This window comes from Sceloporus occidentalis, unplaced genomic scaffold (assembly GCF_023333645.1).
Source record: "Sceloporus occidentalis isolate IW3139 unplaced genomic scaffold, rSceOcc1.0.p SCAF_6, whole genome shotgun sequence".
Classification (NCBI taxonomy): Eukaryota; Metazoa; Chordata; class Lepidosauria; order Squamata; family Phrynosomatidae; genus Sceloporus; species Sceloporus occidentalis.
In genome coordinates, this window is record NW_028316986.1 from 56190842 (window position 1) to 56210710 (window position 19869).

At 42.3% G+C, this 19869-nt stretch overlaps 1 protein-coding gene across 2 annotated transcripts; it reads right to left on the minus strand.

The window, feature by feature from the left end:
- Positions 1-6407: 6407 nt before the first annotated feature.
- On the minus strand, positions 6408-18340 carry GPATCH11 (G-patch domain containing 11). Of its 2 annotated transcripts, none has more exons than XM_089529733.1 (8): positions 18255-18340; positions 16621-16843; positions 15805-15846; positions 15592-15712; positions 14722-14812; positions 12582-12689; positions 7601-7682; positions 6408-6895 (listed from the first exon to the last, which is right to left on the minus strand). In XM_089529733.1, exons 2-8 carry the CDS (start codon positions 16826-16828, stop codon positions 6840-6842), a joined length of 708 nt encoding a protein of 235 aa, XP_089385859.1. In that variant the 5' UTR covers positions 16829-16843; positions 18255-18340; the 3' UTR covers positions 6408-6839. The 2 variants fall into 2 exon arrangements, with proteins under 2 accessions (XP_089385859.1, XP_089385858.1); XM_089529732.1 differs by having other exon boundaries at positions 16621-16847.
- Positions 18341-19869: the final 1529 nt, after the last annotated feature.

Consider the following 19869-nt stretch of genomic DNA (forward strand, 5'->3'; position numbering starts at 1 on the left):
TAAGATATGCTATATCTACAGCATTTCCTTTGTCTACCAATCTAGTAGAAAAGTGTCAAAACTATATAGCATCCAAAGGTTTTTCCAGATGGAACAGTATTCAGTGTTCTCTACCTAAGAAAGGAGCAGTTAGCTTTGCATAGGGTGGGGCAGCCTGGATTTCAAGGGAGAGTGAAGTTAAAATTATATTACTTGTCCTTTTTTGCCCTTTGTCTGTGGTCCCCACATGGCCAAGGAGGGGAGTGGCCTCTGCCTGCATTGCTATTCCGCAAGACAGTGGTTCCCAAACCTTTTTGGGCTGTCCCCCCTTTCCTCTTGGGCAACAACCCTAATGCCCCCCAACACCTATTTCCTGATATTAAGTTTACTGTTCTGTTGAAAATTTAAAACAACCAATCTCCATCACTGCTCTCTTTGTACCCAGCCACCTTGGAAGCAGCAACTGAGCAGCCGGCTGAGCAGCAACCACGAAGCCTCTTGCCTGTGCTAACCATGTGGTAAAGCTGGCACACATGAGAATCATAGAATCATAGAATCGTAGAGTTGGAAGAGACCACTAGGGCCATCCAGTCCAACCCCCTGCCATGCAGGAAATCCAAATCAAAGCATCCCTGACAGATGGCCATCCAGCCTCTGTTTAAAGACCTCCAAGGAAGGAGACTCTATCACCCTCCGAGGGAGTGCATTCCACTGTCGAACAGCCCTTACTGTCAGGAAGTTCCTCCTAATGTTCAGGTGGAATCTCTTTTCCTGTAGCTTGCATCCATTGTTCCGGGTCCTGTTCTCTGGAGCAGCAGAAAACAAGCTTGCTCCCTCCTCAATATGACATCCTTTCAAATATTTAAACAGGGCTATCATATCACCTCTTAACCTTCTTTTCTCCAGGCTAAACATCCCCAGCTCCCTGAGTCGTTCCTCATAGGGCATGGTCTCCAGACCCTTCACCATTTTTGTCGCCCTCCTTTGGACACGCTCCAGTTTCTCAATGTCCTTTTTGAATTGTGGCGCCCAGAACCGGACACAGTATTCTAGGTGGGGCCTGACCAAAGCAGAATACAGTGGCACTATTACTTCTCTTGATCTAGACACTATACTTCTATTGATGCAGCCTAAAATAGCATTGGCCTTTTTAGCTGCCGCATCACACTGTTCACTCATGTTCAACTTGTGGTCTACTTGGACTCCTAGATCCCTTTCACACGTAGTTTCATTCAGCCAGGTGTCACCCATCCTATATCTGTGCATTTTATTTTTCCGCCCTAAGTGCAATACCTTACATTTCTCTGTGTTGAATTTCATTTTGTTAGCTTTGGCCCAGCTTTCTAGTCTATTCAGGTCATTCAGCTTCTCAGTTGCTGCTCGACTGGCTTAGTCACTATTCCCTTCACAGCAGCAACCGTGCAACTGGCTAAGCAGTGACAGAGAAGCCCGTCACCCATTCCAGCTTTGTCACTAAGGCCTGTGTGGGCAAGAAGCTTCTTGGTCACTGCTCAGCCAGCTGCTTGATCCCTGGTCCTAAGGTGACCAAGTGCAAAGGGAGAAGCATCGCCCCCACAAAGGACTCTCAATCCTTAATTGGGGCAGAGAGGAGTGCAGCCATTGTGTGTACAGTGGGTTACAGGGGCTATGTGCTCTGGATTGGAGACCTTTTTTTTTCAGCCTGTCTGATGAAAGAAAGCAGGAGCAGGCCAGAGCATACAAAGCTTAAGCATGGTTTCAAACCTCAAAGCTCCTTTTGCTGCTGCCTCTTCCTCACTGCCACGTGCTCTAATTATTTGCTCCAGTCAGTGAGTCTGTCTCAAAATGGTGCTGTTCCAAGTAACTGAAATAATGCCTTCTGCTCAACCCTCGCAAGAGTTTCCTGCCACTACTAGCGAAATTAATTAAATTAATTAAATTAAATTCCGCCCTCCATAACTGCCATCCGCCGGCCTGAGAGGCAGGAGACTCCGCCCTCCATAACTGCCATCCGCCGGCCTGAGAGGCAGGAGACTCTGCCCTCCATAACTGCCATCCGCCGGCCTGAGAGGCAGGAGACCTTGCCCTCCATAACTGCCATCCGCCAGCCTGAGAGGCAGGAGACTCCGCCCTCCATAACTGCCATCCGCCAGCCTGAGAGGCAGGAGACTCCGCCCTCCATAACTGCCATCCGCCGGCCTGAGAGGCAGGAGACTCCGCCCTCCATAACTGCCATCCGCCGGCCAGAGAGGAAGGAGACTCCGCCTTCCATAACTGCCATCCGCCGGCCTGAGAGGCAGGAGACTCCGCCCTCCATAACTGCCATCCGCCGGCCTGAGAGGCAGGAGACTCCACCCTCCATAACTGCCATCCGCCGGCCTGAGAGGCAGGAGACTTCGCCCTCCATAACTGCCATCCGCCGGCCAGAGAGGAAGGAGACTCCGCCTTCCATAACTGCCATCCGCCGGCCTGAGAGGAAGGAGACTCCGCCCTTCATAACTGCCATCCGCCGGCCTGAGAGGCAGGAGACTTCGCCCTCCATAACTGCCATCCGCCGGCCTGAGAGGAAGGAGACCTCGCCCTCCATAACTGCCATCCGCCGGCCTGAGAGGAAGGAGACTCTGCCCTCCATAACTGCCATCCGCTGGCCTGAGAGGAAGGAGACTCTGCCCTCCATAACTGCCATCCACCAGCCTGAGAGGGAGTTCACCAGGCAGGTCCAGCTCCCATCAGGGCTAGCCTGAAGAAGACTCCGCCCTCCATAACTGCCATCCGCCGGCCTGAGAGGGAGTTTCACCAGGCAAGTCCAGCTCCATCAGGACTAGCCTGGAAGAAGGAAGAGCCCTCCCTCCAATCCATCTGCCTTGGTCCAGGCCTCAGAGGGAGAGAAGAACCACTGGACCTCATCCCTTTTCCCTCCATCATTCCCTTCTCCTTTTGTTTCATGTCTTTTAGATTGTAAGCCTGAAGGCAGGGAACTGTCTGATTAAAAACAATAATTGTAAGCCGCCCTGAGAGCCATTAGGGCTGAAGGGCGGGATATAAATACCTAAATAAATAAATAAATAAATAAATAAATAAAGTTGCAGCTAAGAGAGTGAGCTTGCACGGTCAAGTAAAGAGTAGGAGATACGTGAAGTGAGGCTTCATGGTATTTTAAGGGACCCTGAAAAGAAGTTTCATGCAACCCTCATCCCTACACCATGGTACTAAAGGCTGATGATCCTCTTGACTTTCTGGTGCACCAGTACTTTAACTGAAGGCCCTCCACTGCCCTTGCAACCCCCCAACTTCCCCCTTTCCCCCTCACCACCCCCTTGGGTGTTTCCACCATCCCCGGGGGGGGGGTATTGCCCACTTTGGGGATTATTGCACTAGACCATCTTAACTGACTTAAATAACATCAGAAACAAAAAGTAGGTCTGTGACTCCTAGCTTTGTCACTTTTCTTCTCTAAGATTTTTAACATCTTTGCCCGATGAAGAAGCCAGTGAAGTTTTGAAAGCTTGCACAATTTATTTCGGTTGGCCAATAAAATTACCGCCCTTTTTGTTGTGTTTTGCTGCATGGTCAACATGGCAACCCCTGAATATATTTCCAATATGCATACTGGGAGTTGTGCATGTTACAGAAATGATGTTCCCCCTAATAAAGCTCTGAGGTGGCAGTTGTATACACTAAATGGCGTAGTGTGGCTGGTGACCATAAAAGAGCAGAGGTTATCGGGAGCCTTTTCTGCTGGCATGAATTGCTCACCTGAAACCATCTGCCACCAGATACCATTTTATTATAGGTGCTTTACTTCAGCAAATATGCTAAATTTGAAAACATCCCATAGTTAATCTGAATTTAAATGATCAATGTGACCACACCTGCTATTAAGAATTTCCTCATCTGGATAACGAAGGGGCTTTGAATAGGTCAGATCTTTAGATTATGTATTTTCCTAGTGCCAGATGGGATCATACTGTTCTAATTACTTCTGCACATTTTAAGTTGACTTTGTATGTATAAGGAATTTAACAAATTCCCCCAAATAGCTGAATCAATCTATTGTAATGACTAATGGAAATTTGTAGATTAATGCATAAAATTTCCTGTCCTAAAAGTATCAATTGGCAGTGTGGGATCAGTGTAAGAAATGGATATACCTACATAATTAATGAAAGACCCATCAAACATACCTGCTTGAAAGAATTTTTGAAGCACAAACAGGTCCATTATTTTCTAGGTGATGGGAATATTGAGATAACTACTCTGAAATCACTTCTTGCATCCCTCTTCTTGCATTATCTTGATGATAAAGATGTCCAAGTTGAGCAACATGTAGAGGTTGCCATCTCAGTATAAGAAAAATCCAAAAATCCTTTCAGTAGTTTTGTTCAGGCCAAGGAAAGGGCAGAGAAATGTGCAAGCTTTTGAGGTCTCACATTTCTTCATTAGGCTAGATGTTACAAAAAAAAAAAAAACATGTGGGGAAGTGGGGTGAGGCTTACTTGCTCTTGTTTACATGCCACATGCTGACCTCTTGGGAGAGCATTCAGTGTGGGTTCTTAACTAGATCTAATTTATGCTAGGAAATTTCTGTGAAAGAATTTTAACTAATATGTTAATCTCTTAAGGAAAAACCTTTTATTGAAATTTGGCATCGTGCTCATTCTTGAAATTAATGCTGTACTGCTATAGTTATGTGTAAAACTGATGTCACTGTCTTATAATTGCTTTCATCATTCCAATAAACTGAATGCCTGAAAGAAATTAGGCCTAAATGCCCTGAAGACACTAGATCTCATCTAATCTTGGAAGCTAAGTAGGGTCAAGTCTGATTAGTACTTGTATACAAGACTGCCAATGAATACCAGATGCAGTTGGCTATGTTTTAAAGGAACTGGCAAAACCATCTGAGTACTCCTGGCCTAAGAAAACCCTATGAAATTTTTGGGATTGTCATAAATTGATGGGCAACTTGAAGGGGTACACACATATACAAAACTGCTTGATCATTTCTTCACAGAATATCTTTCTCTAGGAAAGATTTATATATCAACAATGTTTCACTTAAACCTAATCTTTGCACGTCTGCTGAAAGGCACTGGAATTTTACTGTAGTCTCTTTAGGTTGCAGCTGAACCAGTTTTCTCAACATACAGTAATCAAAACAATCTGGGAGACAGTCCATTTTCAGACTATCTACAGTAGTCTCATGCTAAATAAATAAAAGACATAGAGCTTTGCACTATTAATCTAGGCAAACATGAACTCTTTAAAGAGCCATTTTTCAGTGGGCAAGATTTGTAAAGTCTGCTCAATTGTCCTAGTTAATATCTGGCTTGAATCAAGTGGTGTTACAGCTGAGTATTGATTTGGGATTGTGGGCCCCATACAGACAGGCCAAACTAAAGCTGCTTCGGGTCACTTTGGAGGTATGCTGTTTAAATCATGCTTGCGTTCTAAGAGTCCAGAAGCTGCACCAAAGCTATGTTCCAGTCCTTAGGACTAGAGCGTGGCTTTGGCATGGCTTTTGGACTCTTAGGACACATGAATCATTTAAACAGCATACCTCCAAAGTGACCCGAAGCAGCTTTAGCTTGGCCTGTCTGTATGGGGCCTCAATTGCAAAATTCAAGTTTCAGTGTGCTTCAGTTGAGAGTGGCATAGGCCAAAATACTATTTAGCCTTTCAAGTATGGGACTGAAAACTGCCAGAGATGATGGAGGCATCCAACTCAGCACACACACTGTGGACCAAAAAGTGGTTGTTTTGTTTCACTGGGGTAGGATAGTGGGGGTTGGAGCTGGGCTGGGATCCAGGCTAACCTGCATAGGAAGACATTGCACTGCCAGGCAAATGAAGGAACCTGTACCATAAAGAGGTATTATGTAAGCTGGAAATAAGTACAGCTTTATGCACAATCATGAGTTCCCCAACTGGATGCTGGCTATAGTTCTTTTATTCCCCCTCTATTTCAAGAAATTATCCCAGTCTGATATTTCCCCTCTTTGTGTAATTTAATAACACTTTTCCAAACAGGCTGCTTATGCTAGGAGAATTTTACCTTATCTAATTTTACAAAATTACATTTCTATCAGATGAATCCACTCACAAGAGGATGGGGGGGGGGGGGGGTTTGCACATATAAAATGGATGGCCTAAAATGGAGACACCTATCGGGATTTAGCTCTTGCCTCAGTAGAGTTGCTTCATTTCAAATGAAATCCTCATTGTACCCACTATACACTTCTAAGTGTAAACCACTTCATCTATGTTTTTTAAAAATAATCTACTAAACACAATGTGTAAAGCAAATGTCTTCAAGCTACTAATGTGTATACAAAATATATTTAACAAAAACCACATTAAGTCATCAATGAAACGTTAAAACCTGATAAAATCATTGTTATAACATAGCCAAAATATCAAATATGAACAGTTTGGTCAATAGCAAAATGTTCCATTACTACGTTTATTCTGAAGAAAGACTTACTGAGTTCTGTAAGTCTTACTCCCAAATATCAGCACAGATATCCCCATTAATATTATTTAGAACCTCTCCAGGTCTGCTGCCCTTTTTCAATAATGAGCAGGAAATGGGGGAGAATGGCCAAATCCTCTCAACTGCTTCACTGTTGTTGTTTTTGAAGAACATAATACTTGCACACGTAATAGCTCATTATTCCCATGTTCTGTGGTGTTGGGAACAAATCCTTCATATCCATTCCTCAAAATGATCAGGAATTCAGTAAGTTGCCAAACGTATAATACACCTCCAAAATACTATAAAAAGATGTGGTCTTCCAAATTAGTCCATAGTCCCTGGAACCTAGATCTTTCCATAGACCTAAAACAGGCCTTTTGCTTTCTTGTTTTGCTTCTTAAGAGCATTACTCATGATCTGTAAAAGTGTCTCCAGGGCAATTTGAAGATAGATCTTCTTGATCTGTAAATTATAAAAAGTTAGATTATATAAATCTCAGAATAGATAACGTTACATTAATATTATGGAGAATGAGCTTTGTAAAGTAAAAAAGAAGAGTGACAAGACAAATGAAGTATGGAAACAGAACAACCGGCTGAAATTAATTCCAGACATATTTAGCACTTTCCTTTTTCCATTTAAATTCCACTAACCAAGAGCAAGAGCTCCCATTTATAATGGTGAGAATTCGTACATGCAGCAAGAACAAAATTAAGACCTTGGGTAATATTTGAAGTCTTATAAGCAGTTTCAAAAAGCAAGCAAGCAACAGAATAATAACAATGAGATAAAAAGAGACTACTTGTGAAACAGCTCTCCCCCCTCCTTGGACACACCCCAAAAATTGCTTAAGAAAGTTTTCTCAGCTCTTCAAAGCAAACGCGGGGGGGGGGGGGGGGAATGTCTGCTGGTAGAAGCTGTTCCCACAGGAGGAGGACACAGCTGGATTTTACCTTATCAATATAATGAGCAAATGCAATAAATCAGGACATTGATGATGTTCAAATAGGTGACTTTGCCTTGATCTGAAGATGAAATTTGTACAAAGAGGAATGGGGACTGGATTTTCAGGTCCAATGAGAGCCCTTTTAGTAGTAATTGAGAATTACTACTTCAGAATTACTACCACCAGTATGTATTTAAAAGGAAAAAAGGATTTATGCTTACCTTCATAGGCTGTGCCACACCAGATGCAATAGAAATATTCTTTCCTTAAATACTCTGTCAAAATTCGTAACTTTTCCGATTCCTGTTTAAAAAACAAAACAGCAGAATTACTGTACATATTAATATAAAACCCCACTGAAGCTAATCTAGCATTCTGAACAAGATAGATGTGATCTCAGATTTGGAAATGGGAATATAAACCAGAATCCTGTTAACTCTTTATGCAGGAGTAAATGCTAATACACAAGTGGCTGCCTTTGATTATGCACAATAATGGTATTCTATTCAGTATTATGCAAGCTCTCATATGCCAGCATAAATTGTTTCACAAGTGGCTGCATCACCTTGGAGATTCTGTAAGTGAGCTGGTTCTTACTGGTGGGTGATTAATTGGATTGATAATGTGCATGACCATACTACTAGCTGTGCAATGGTGCAAACTACACCAGTGTAACATTATATTACCCAAGTGATGGCCATTATCTTTATTGGGTGGGATCCAGACCATCCACAGGACTTTCCTGCTGGACAAAGGAAGGAGGCATATTGGCCAATTCGCCTTTTCATTTGTTATATTTCAAAAGATGCTCCAGGATGCCTCCCTTGCTTCTTCCAGCAGGAAACTCCACTGGATTTTGGTACTTTCTGTTCATGGAAGGGCAAGTTTATGTCCAATCCTATCTATGGTGCGTTACAGAGCACCCAAGAAGGGTGCTCTGCCGGTGCCGCCGGACGCAACAAAAAGAAGCCCCAAAATGGGGCTTCTTTTTGCACCCCGGAAGTGGCGCCGTGAGTCGGTAGTCGCACACTCGCGTTGTCACTTCTGCTGTGTGACGTGTGGACGCTATGCATCCGCGACGTCAAGATGGCAGCGCCCGTGTAGAATGTGCGCCACCATTTTGTATGTCCTCAGGATGTACTAGGGTTAGGGGCGTGCGTAAAGCACGCCCTTTCCTAATCCTAATACGTCCTGAGGATGTACTTTAGGCCCGTTTGTAACGGGCCAACATTAAAAAAAAATACAGTTTGAAAGGCTTAGTTAAGAATTAAATTTTAAAGCAGGTCACACCTTATAGCACACTATCATCAATTACTTCTTATTTTGGTCATTAACTAACTGCCATGGCTCAATGTTATGGAATTCTGGGATCTGTAATTCTGTGGGATATTTAGCTTTCCCTGCCAGAGCTCTGGTGCTACCCTTCTGTCCCATTAGCATTCAGCCATGGCAATTAAAATGGTGTCAAACCGGGTTATTTTTTAGTATGGATGCAGCCCCAAGCACATTACTTAGCTTACTCAGGGTGAAGGTGCAAACTGCTTTCTGTCTTCAAATAGTAACATGTTAAGTGAAACAAGACACAAAATATTCACTGAAGCTTCCCAACAGGATATATGTTACTGAAATAAAAGTACAGTGGGTCCTCGCCTTACACGGGGATCTGTTCCGGATCCCTCCGCGTAAGGCGAATTCCGCCTATGCTCAAGCCCCATTGTAAACAATGGGGCTCGTGCGTGGCGGCGCGCGCGCCCATTCAATTGAATGGGACGCACCGCCCCTTCCACCCCGCGCGTGCCCTGCGGCTTGAGCGCGTATGCTCAAGCCGCGTAAGGTGCACCCGCGTATGACGCGGGCGCGCTGTACATGCGGACCAATGTATTTTCATCCACCCCTTTGATTTCAAGTACAAAGTCAATGCTAACAGTTTTCTCCAATGGATGTTGCATACAATGTTTACATGAATCCCAGTTATTCAGAACATCCCCTAAGGACACTTTTTGAGACCAAAGCAAAAAGGAAGGACAAGATCCATCAAAGAAAGGTGAAGAGATATAAATGCAAATTTCCAGCTACTTTCAGTGATTTCATAAGCACAACCAAAAAGCAGCCATTGGAACAGAGCAATGTATGTCATGCGACAAAATACTGCCTAAGAAAAATATTTAACCGAGAAACCTTGAAAATCTACTGCAAAAAGTGTCAGAGATAGCATTTCATGCATTTTTTAAAACTTTGCTATCTCTGGGGTTCTCTGCACATTTTGTTTATTCCTAGGTAGCAAACAGATATCAGCAAGGCACAAAAAATGGTAAAAAACCAACACTATTTTATCACAAGGAAGCCCAGTTAATCAAATCGTGTTTTTCTGTCGTCCCCCCCCCCCCCCCCACTGGTAAAAGCAAACAACTCCCACATTACATTCAGATGTCTGAACAATGGAGGTTGAGAGAGAGAGGGTGGATGAAGACACAAAGAAGGCACAGTGTTCTGCCAAACCTACATTGTTATTAAACACAAACAATAATAATAATAATTTGTTTTATTTATATACCGCTATTCCAAAGATCATAGCGGTGAACAGCAAGTAAGCTAATTAGCAAGTAAGCTAATTTGCCCCCAACAGTCTGGGTACTCATTTTAGCGACCTCGGAAGGATGCAAGCCTGAGTCGAGCTTGGGCCCTTTTGCTGGTCTTGAACTCGCAACCTTGTGGTTTCGAGTGAATGGCTGCAGTACAGGCATTTACCCACTGTGCCACCAGACTGGATGACTGGATTTGCAGGGGTTACGGGAACAGGACCACTGCAAATATGGAAAATTAGCAAATAAGGTAAACCCTTCCCATCTCCCCTTTGATGCCTGGGACGGCTTGTCTGAGACATAGCAGGGGCCAGAAGGAGCTCTTCCTGAGCCCTCCTCTTCCTTTAACCGGCTCTGGGAAGCCAGTTAAAGGGACAGGAGGGCAGGGGGAAAGATGCACAGGTACACACTTGTCTCTCTTCATCCCCCTGCCTTCCTGTCCCTTCCCACAGCCAGAGGGTTAGGAGGGTGTGAGGATGAGGAGAAGCAGGTGTGTATGTCCCTATCTCATCCCCCCACCCTTCTGTCCCAAATAATCAAAACCTTGAATCTGAAGTCCTTGAATCTGGAGGGACAACTGTACTAGAAAAAAATATAAAGGCCGTGTACAGCCAGGCTGACTCAGGGGGAAGCACAAAGGCTCAGATGGTAGCTCAGAGGGCGATCAAAATGGTGAAAGGTCTGGAAACCATGCCCTGTGAGGGGCAGCTTGGGGAGCTGGGTATGTTCAGCCTGGGGAAGAGAAGGTTAAGAGGTGATATGACAGCCATGTTTAAATATTTGAAGGGATGTCATACTGAGGATGGAACAGGCTTGTTTTCTGCTGAGACGCTTGTGGTCTCTTTCAATGCTATGATTCTACCTAGCAACAGGCACAGCCAGCTATAGAATCTGGAAGCGCTGATGGAGATATTAGCTGAAGTGGAGGAAAATGGAGAAAATCAAGTTCTGCCTAGCCTATCATTTTAATCCCAGTGCTCAGAAGCTTAGAGGACCTAGCTTTACCACAGAATTCACCTGGAGATAATTTCTCTATACTGATACAGACAAAACTGATTTGTATTCAACATCCTCACGCCTTCTGCTTACTTTGAGGCATATATTCCATTAATGACAGTAACTATTCTCTGATTTTTAAAAATGTCTTATAATGACTGAAATTAGTCACTTTTTTTTACCAGGGGCTCCATGCACACACTGTTGAGTTTAAGTAAAAAAATGGCAGTGATTCAATAGGTCAGCAACATTGTTCCACCTGGCCTGATGTTAGACTTGGAAGCTACCACCTCCATTAGGTCCAAAATGGGCCATAGTGTTGCTAGATATGGTGACAAAGTGGAGTTCAGTTTTTGTAAAACTGAACATCAAGGATATACATGTCACAGAGGAGGCACCTTATGTTTATTTTATTTTGCTATTATTTTCAGCAGTCTATTGCTGTTCTGTGCCTTCAAGCCATTTTTTATGGAAACCATATCATGGGTTCTTCTTGGCAAGATTTGTTCAGAGGAGATTTGCCATTGCCATCCCCTGAGGCTGAGAGCATGTGATTTGCCCAAGGTTACCTAGTGGGTTTCATGGCTAGGCGGGGAATGCAGCCCAACACTCAAACCAGTATGCCACACCGGCTCTTTTACCAAATCTCAGAATGCTTCTCTTGCTGTTTCCTTGTTTTGTGAATGACTGTTGGAGAAAGCTCTAAAAACATAGTGTGTTAGATATCTATTTATGTTCTATCTATTTAGTCTAATTGCTTTAATAGTAACAGAAAAAGATAACATATTTGCTAGAGTGGTTAAGTCTTGTAGCAAAAAACCAAAGTAATATCCTAGGCGCGTTACAGACTGCCGAATTGCGGCGGTCTGCTGCCGGCGCCGCTTGCAGCGTCCGGGAGCCGCAGCTTCTAAACCGCGGGACTCCCGGACGCTGCGAGGAAGGAGCGCGGAAACCGCGCTCCTTCCTGGGCCCCGGAAGTGGCGCCGCAAAGTGCAAGTCACTTCCGCCGCGACACATCTGGACGCAAGGCATCCAAGACGTCAAAATGGCGGCGGCCATGTGGAACGGCCGCCGCCATTTGTTACGGACAGAGTCTGTAACAGGAGTAGGGGCATCTAGAAGAGATGCCCCTTTTTTAAACTGGGACATCCTAAGGACGTCCCAAATGGCGGTCTATAACCCGCCTTAATAAGATCCACCACCCATAAAGCTTCTTTAAAAAAGGAGGAGGACAGTATGCAACCTGGTAGTTAGCTGAACAGAAGGAACAGAGAGGAAAGGTAGCCAAAGAAGAGTACCACCAAAAAGGAGCACCAAGTTGGATGTTAGTCTGATGTAAAGCTTGGAAAAGTTTCATTTTTTTGCACGACAACTTCAGAATTCCCCACCCAGCATAGTCCTGATGCTGGCCCACAGCTGGTGGTAGAGGGGTACCTGTTTCAGAAGGCAAACAGGTGTGAGAGCCCATCTTAACGCAAGAAATCCAAGCATATATTGGGCAGAAGGTGAAAAAGGTCACAGCAAAAAGAGCACAACATTTTTTGGCATTAAAGATTCTTGATGTTCACCCACAGGTTATCTGCTCTACAGAGTTGCTTAAAACAATATTGAAAGAGAAATTTACTCCGTGTTCTTCTTCTTCTTCTTCCTCCTCCTCCTCTTCTTCCTCCACATCTTCTTTTTCATTCTTTGGTTTGATCCAGTACCAAATCTCCTTAGGGATTTCAAGGCCCTTAAAAATGAAAATACAGAAAGAAATGACATACTACAGTGGTACCCCGGGATACGAAATACCCAGGTTACGAAATTTCCGGGATACGAAAAAATCCCATAGGAAATAATTGTTCCGGGTTCCGAATGTTTATTCGGGTTACGAAAAAAAATTTTGGTGCTTTTTTCGGCTTTTTCGCACCAAACGCGGCTTTTCCCCATTAGCGCCTATGGCGATCCGGCTTACGAAGGCTTTTCGGGTTACGAACGGCGCCCCGGAACGAATTAATTTCGTAACCCGGGGCACCACTGTACTTGGGCAGTTCCTCAGCAATTTGGTAACCGGGAAATAAAATGCTAATTTCATTTAATATTTTGAATACTCTAAAATAGTAAAATACTCTCTAGAAAAAATCTGCACCATGTCTACATGGTATATACTTCTTAGGAAATAATATATGTTCAGAATACACTGTAGAAACAATCCAGTTTGAGACCCCTTTAACTGCCCTGGATCAATGCTAGGGAATTCTGGGAACTATAGTTTTGTGAGACATTTAATCTTCTCTGTCAGAGAGCTCTGGGGTCACAAGAAACTACAATTCCCAAGATTCCCTACCACTGAGCTAGGGCAGTTATAGTGGTCTCAGATTGGATTATTTCTGCAGTATGTTTTGGACCTTAATCTTATAAACTCAGGGTGTCCAGCTGTCCTAATCACAAAGGATTAGGCACTGTGAAATGTAGGGCATTCAAGAAAAATGTAGGACATTACCAAAAAAAAACACTAGAAACACATCAATATAAATGTAAATTCATGCTTCTTAGTGATGCTCCAAATGGAGGACATTTTGAAATTCCTCCTGGACAGAAGACTGAAATCTAGAACATGTCCTGGAAAAGGAGCACCTCTGGTTATCCTGTATAAACTACCACTGCCCTTCTATCAGTGGCTCCAGAAAGCCAGCAAAGGAAGTATTTTTTTGTATTTTTGTTTTCAGCCTTTTATTACAACTCAATTAGCTTACAATGGTACTATGTGGCTAGAAGACTAAATATATTTTGTTGAAGTCTGGTAGCTTTTGCAGACTTCCAAGTCTGTAATATGGGGTTGCAAGGCAAGATACTCATATTGAATCCTAGGACATCAAGTACATAAAAAACATTAAAAAGAGGGGTGTAAAAGTCAATTTCCCTTATTCTCTACAGCAAACACCGCAAATACAGTTGGACCTCAACTTTCATGGCTTTGATTATTCACAAGTTTGTCCCTTCCTCCTCCCTTTCCAGGCTTTTCCCCATAGGGAGAAATGTCCAGGAGGAATGGAGCAGCCAGGAAGAGTGCGTGCACATCCCTCCAGTTTTTCTCCATGCTTTAGCCAGCTGATGGAAGGTGGCTATAGCACAGGGAGAGGAAGAGGTGCATACATGCAACCCCCCCTGCTTTTCCCTGTGTTTTAGCCAGCTGCAGGAAGCTGGCTATAGCACCGAAGGAGGAAGAGGAGTGCATGCACATGCTGCTCCCACTTTCCCTCACTCATTTGTGCTTTTTCCACTTTCACAGGGGTCCTGTGCCCCTAACCCTGCAAAGGTGGATGGCTGACTGTAGTTTCTTTTTAATGCATAGATAAGAAAAGTGATAAATTAAATCTGATTTTTTAAAAAAGCACTTTCTCTGAGCACGATTGTGCAAAATATCAGATTTTGCAAATCCTAAGCAAATATAAACCGTCTAAAATTCCAAAGGCGTTCACACATAATAATAATAATAATAATAATTTGTTTTACTTACATACCGCTATTCCAAAGATCACATGATTTGTAAACTTGGTGTAATCATCCCTTTACACTGTAAAGATTATGGGATGTTTTCCCAGGACATCCCCCCCCTGCCACCGCCAGTCCATTCTAATTTTTATACCTGTGGCAGGAACTTCTGAAGATTTCCTTAGCAAACTCTTTGCAGCATTGAAAAGCTGAAATTTTCAAGGATGAGCAATTTTTAAAGTATTATTTACATCCCTATTAAAAACAGTTTTTAAATGTAAACTTACCTTTTGCATATCTAATTGCTGACAGGCTTTCTGGCTTTTCTGAAGGTCCCGCTGTACTTGTAGTTGCTCTTGTTTTGTCTTCAGTCTCATTCTTTTAATTAAAAAAAAATAAACATAACAGAAGAGTATCAGTTTTCAAAATTAGTTGAAAAATAAAACACTTCCCACGATTGAGACTAGTGAGAGATACTGCTCTATCTGCAAGGGCTTTAAAGTTTTCACTCTGAAATATTATGACAGGGTACAGTGGGATTCAGTGTAAAAACACTCAGTGAGCCTGAAAGGAAAGGCTAGGATTCTAATGTATACTTACAGTGTCTCTCCATGCATGAAAGCATTGAAATTAATACTGTTTGGGCATTTAGCTGAGCTTCTCTTAGGGAAATCATTAGAAACCCCCCCCAACCTAAAACTTGCAAGTCAGCATTATTTGCATTTATAGCTCTAACCTATAAGTGTGCTTTGAGTTTATGCATTATTTTTCTTTGTTGGATTAGTTAAAAAATACAACTCTACAAAAGAGACAGGCAACCTGGCACCAGATAACAGTACCATTAGCTGTGCTGGCTGGAGTTGTACTCTAAAACATTTGGAGGACTTTGGGTGGCCTACCTTTCCTTTATAGGTTAATCTATCCCATGACACATTCATAAGAAACATTTCCCATATCAAGTTAGATGTTCAAAGAGCCCCACATAATTGGAGATTCCAGGAATTAAGTCCAGGACCCTCTCCACGCAAAGCATGGGCTGCACTGTCACCCACTGCACTGTCAGCCTTCTTCTAAATATACAAGTGTCATTTGCTGATTAAAGTCTTGAAGCACTTCATAAATAAAGGTTAATAATAATAATAAATAATAATAATTACTTGAAGAGGTCAGCCGTCTGTTGTTCTGCTTTTTGTTTCAAATGCATTTTTCTTCTGTAACTTTCCAGGTTTTCAGCAGCTTTCCTTTTTTTTACTTCTTCATGGCCAAGCCCACTCCTACCTGTTCCACAATTGAAAGCACTGCTTTAACAAATTGAGCTGAACCATGTTTGAACTAAAAATATTAAAGAAATTTGAAAATCTGTCACAAACCTGTGGTAATGTTCAGAGGAATAGGCTCAACAATCCCTTTTCCTGCAGAAAATGAAAGCATTCACAGTTGGTGTTAAAAAGCACCCATTACATGATATAAGTACTATTTTGTGCTGCTTTGCTCTCATTTTTCACATACATTTCCAGTTGCAATTTTTTTCTTTCTGGATCACTTAAAGGACATTCCCTAATGGATGTAATGGCTTGCCTTCTCTGGAATTTGATTAAACACTTAAAACCACTACATTTCTTCAACAGTGCTGTCTCTGTCAGCTCCTTTCAAGAGGCTATGCTACTCTAATATATATTATACTGGGTTCTAGTCCTTTTCAATTTGAAAACATAATTCTTTCTTTAACATGATGCTAAAACAGGAATTATTTTTCCTTCACATCAAGTGACTGCAGCAAATATTTCCGAGAGAGCAACAGTTGTATAATGGCACATAAAATTGGCTCACTATACAAATCCATTCCTTTTGCACAGCTGCAGCAGCTGAAGCAATGCTTGATCAGTCCATTGCTAAGGTTGACTCTAGCTTTCTTAGTTTACTGGCAGCTTCATCATTTTCAGGAAGTGGATTTTGTACAAACACAAGTTACACATGGACCTATTTTTGTGTCAAGGTGGGCAGCCTGTGGCCCTCCTTGTTAGAATGAAATTCCAATGATTCCCCATCACTGATGTGGGCTAAGGCTGATGACAGCTGAAGTCAAGCAATATGTGGGGAATGCCACATTTCCCATTTGTGATGGAACACCAGACACTGGAACAGTATTAACTTTACATCTTGAAAATTCACATTGAGAAACTCACCGCTCTTGCCAAGAGGCTGCCCAGTTTTGTAGCCCATCTTCTGAAGCATAGCAAAGCCTTTATTTTCATTGCCCAATGCAATATTTAAGCCGGTGTCACGTTGTTCTTTTTCCTGCTCTTTTATACTTTTCTGCTTACTTTTCTCATTGGCTTCTTTTTGTTTTTCTTCTTTCTTAAACGTTTCTTTCACCCGCCTTGGCAACGGCATTCCTGGCCTGACATCCTGGCTGAGCAAAAGCAAAGCATCAATGAATTATAAACTATAAAGGACAAATTCCTGCCTGAAATGTGTTTTTATACACTTATTAACACAATTATTAGATTACATTTGGTAAATTGTTGACAATCTTGGTTTTGATATGTCTATTTTGTGAGTGTGAGAGCCAGTGCTGGACTACAGCTACAACTCTGGAGACCAGGGCTTGGCCATGGAAATCTACTGGGTGACCTTGGGCAAGTCACACTCTCTCAGCCTCAGAGGAAGGTAGAGGCAAACCCCCTGTGAACCAATCTTATTAAGATTGTGATTGGCTTGCTTTACGGTCGCCATAAGCCGGAAACAACTTGAAGGTACATAACCAACCATTTTGTGAGAAAATATTGACTCCTTCAAATTGGATATGAGTTACTAACATAAATAGATAGATAATAATATGGACACATCTGGATGATCAAAGACTAAATCAACTATCTTTCTCTTTCTTTTCCTAGTAACTGTTCCCTATTAGCTCCAAACAGAGGGTCACAGAAAGCTGCCATGTACAGATTTAGATCACTGGTCCATCTAGCTCAGTACATCAAATCTGACTGACAATGGCTCTCAGCGTTTCAGAGACAATTGTTTCCTAGCCCTACCTATAAATGACTGATATTCTCTGGTGGTCTTTCATTCAACCCTACTTAGCTTTCAGAATCGTTAAGACAGGGTAGTATGTTCATTTCAAGTAACTCCCTGAATCTGGAGCATAAGGTGTACAATGGTCATTCGTATGGTGTTAACTCTTGCTTAACGTAACACTGAAACTGGCATGCAACAGGAGGAGGAGCAACAAGAGAGGGCACAGTGCTTTTCCACAGCCTCATACATGATGCTTTACAAAGACCTGGATGATTCTCTAAAGGTCACCAGTGTGTATGTTGGCAAGTGCCTTTCCTTTGTCTATTTCCTTTGCTTCTGAATAATAATTAAGCTACTTAAGTATTAGCAATGTGAAACCTAAACTATTTAGGAAGTGTATGTAGAAAAGGAAATTACACAAGATATTGAAAAGCCTTCAAACAGATGAACTGGGATGAGAAAGTTCAAACACATGGACAGGGATGGATAGGAGGGAAAGTAGAGGAAGTGGATAAGTCAAGAGTTAAATGTGCTAATGGCTCAAAAATATAATAGATACATTTGTGAGATGTATTTGAGGAATAAGAGCAAGAAAGTCCTATTAATTGTTTTCCTCAGAGTTGTTTTAGGCATTTATCAGTTTGAAGTATGGCATATTAGCAAGACCTTTTACCAAAGCTTTGTCTGATACCCAATATTTATTGAGCATCTGAAATGCACAAAGCCATTTTGACAAAAACCAGCATATTTACTAGACAATAATGAGCACATACATTTAGAAAAACAACCTACTTACTTGATAGTAATAAAGGAATCAGACATATAGTCTTCTTCTGGATCATCCATGATTTGTATCAATATTCAGCTCCAACCGTTTTGCCTATAAATGATATTTTATTAGTTTTTAGAATGCACCAAAAGTAAAGTTCTTTCCGAATGTCTAAACTGTTGTCTCTTCCAAATGGAAATAATCTGATTTGACGCCATTTTAACTGCCACGGCTCCCTGCTATGGAATTCTGGGAACTGTACTTTGTTGTGGCCCCAGAGTGGAGCAGAGCACGATTTAACAGTCTTGTATTAAATATGTCCCTTCTTAAAATACAGGAAATGGTTTTTTCCCTCCCATGCGCTGTAAATGTCAGGAATTGTTTACGTTTTTTATAGTGTAATGTCAATAAAAGCACACCCTGGATTATATTCATTCACTTCTTTCAGTGGGTGGGCCATACAACATAAAGAGATTGGGTGATAAAGGCTGCCTCTGCACTACAGAAATAATTTGGTTTGACACCATTTTAACTGCCACGGCTCCCTGGTATGGAATTCTGGGAACTGTAGTTTGTTGTGGAATCAGAGCAGGAGCTGAGGGAGTCTATGAACATCTAGAAAGCAATGCCATAATCACAAAAAGTCAACACGGGTTTCAGAGAAAGAAGTCATGCCAGACAAACCTTATCTCTTTCTTTGATAAAATTACCAGCTTATTAGATGAAGGGAATGCTGTGGATATAGTATATCTTGATTTCAGTAAGGCCTTTGACAAAGTTCCCCACGATATTCTTGCAAACAAGCTTGTAAAAGGTGGGCTAGACAAGGCAACTGTTACATGGATTTGTAATTGGTTGACCGACCAAACGCAAAGGGTGCTCAACAATGGCTCCTTTTCATCCTGGAGAGAAGTGTCCAGTGGGGTCCCACAGGGCTCTGTCCTGGGCCCAGTGCTATTCAACATCTTTATCAATGACCTGGATGACAGAATTGGGAGCATACTTATCAAATTTGCAGATGACACCAAAATAGGAGGAATAGCTAATACTCCAGAGGACAGGATCAAGATTCAAAATGACCTGAACAGACTAGAAAACTGGGCCAAAGCTAAGAAAATGAAATTCAAGACGGAGAAATGTAAGGTACTGCCCTTAGGACAAAAAAATGAAAAGCACAGATATAGGATGGGGGACACCTGGCTGAATGAAACTACATGTGAAAGGGATCTAGGAGTCCAAGTAGACCACAAGTTGAACATGAGTCAACAGTGCGATGCAGCAGCTAACAAGGCCAATGTGATTTTAGGCTGCATCAATAGAAGTATAGTGTCTAGATCAAGGGAAGTAATAGTGTCACTGTATTCTGCTCTGGTCAGGCCCCACCTAGAATATTGTGTCCAGTTCTGGGCGCCACAATTCAGAAAGGACATTGAGAAACTGGAGCGTGTCCAAAGGAGAGCAACTAAAATGGTGAAAGGTCTGGAAAACATGAAGCCCTATGAGGAACGACTCAGGGAGCTGGGGATGTTTAGCCTGGAGAAAAGAAGATTAAGAGGTGATACGATAGCCCTGTTTAAATATTTGAAAGGATGTCACATTGAGGAGAGAGCAGGCTTGTTTTCTGCTGCTCCAGAGAACAGGA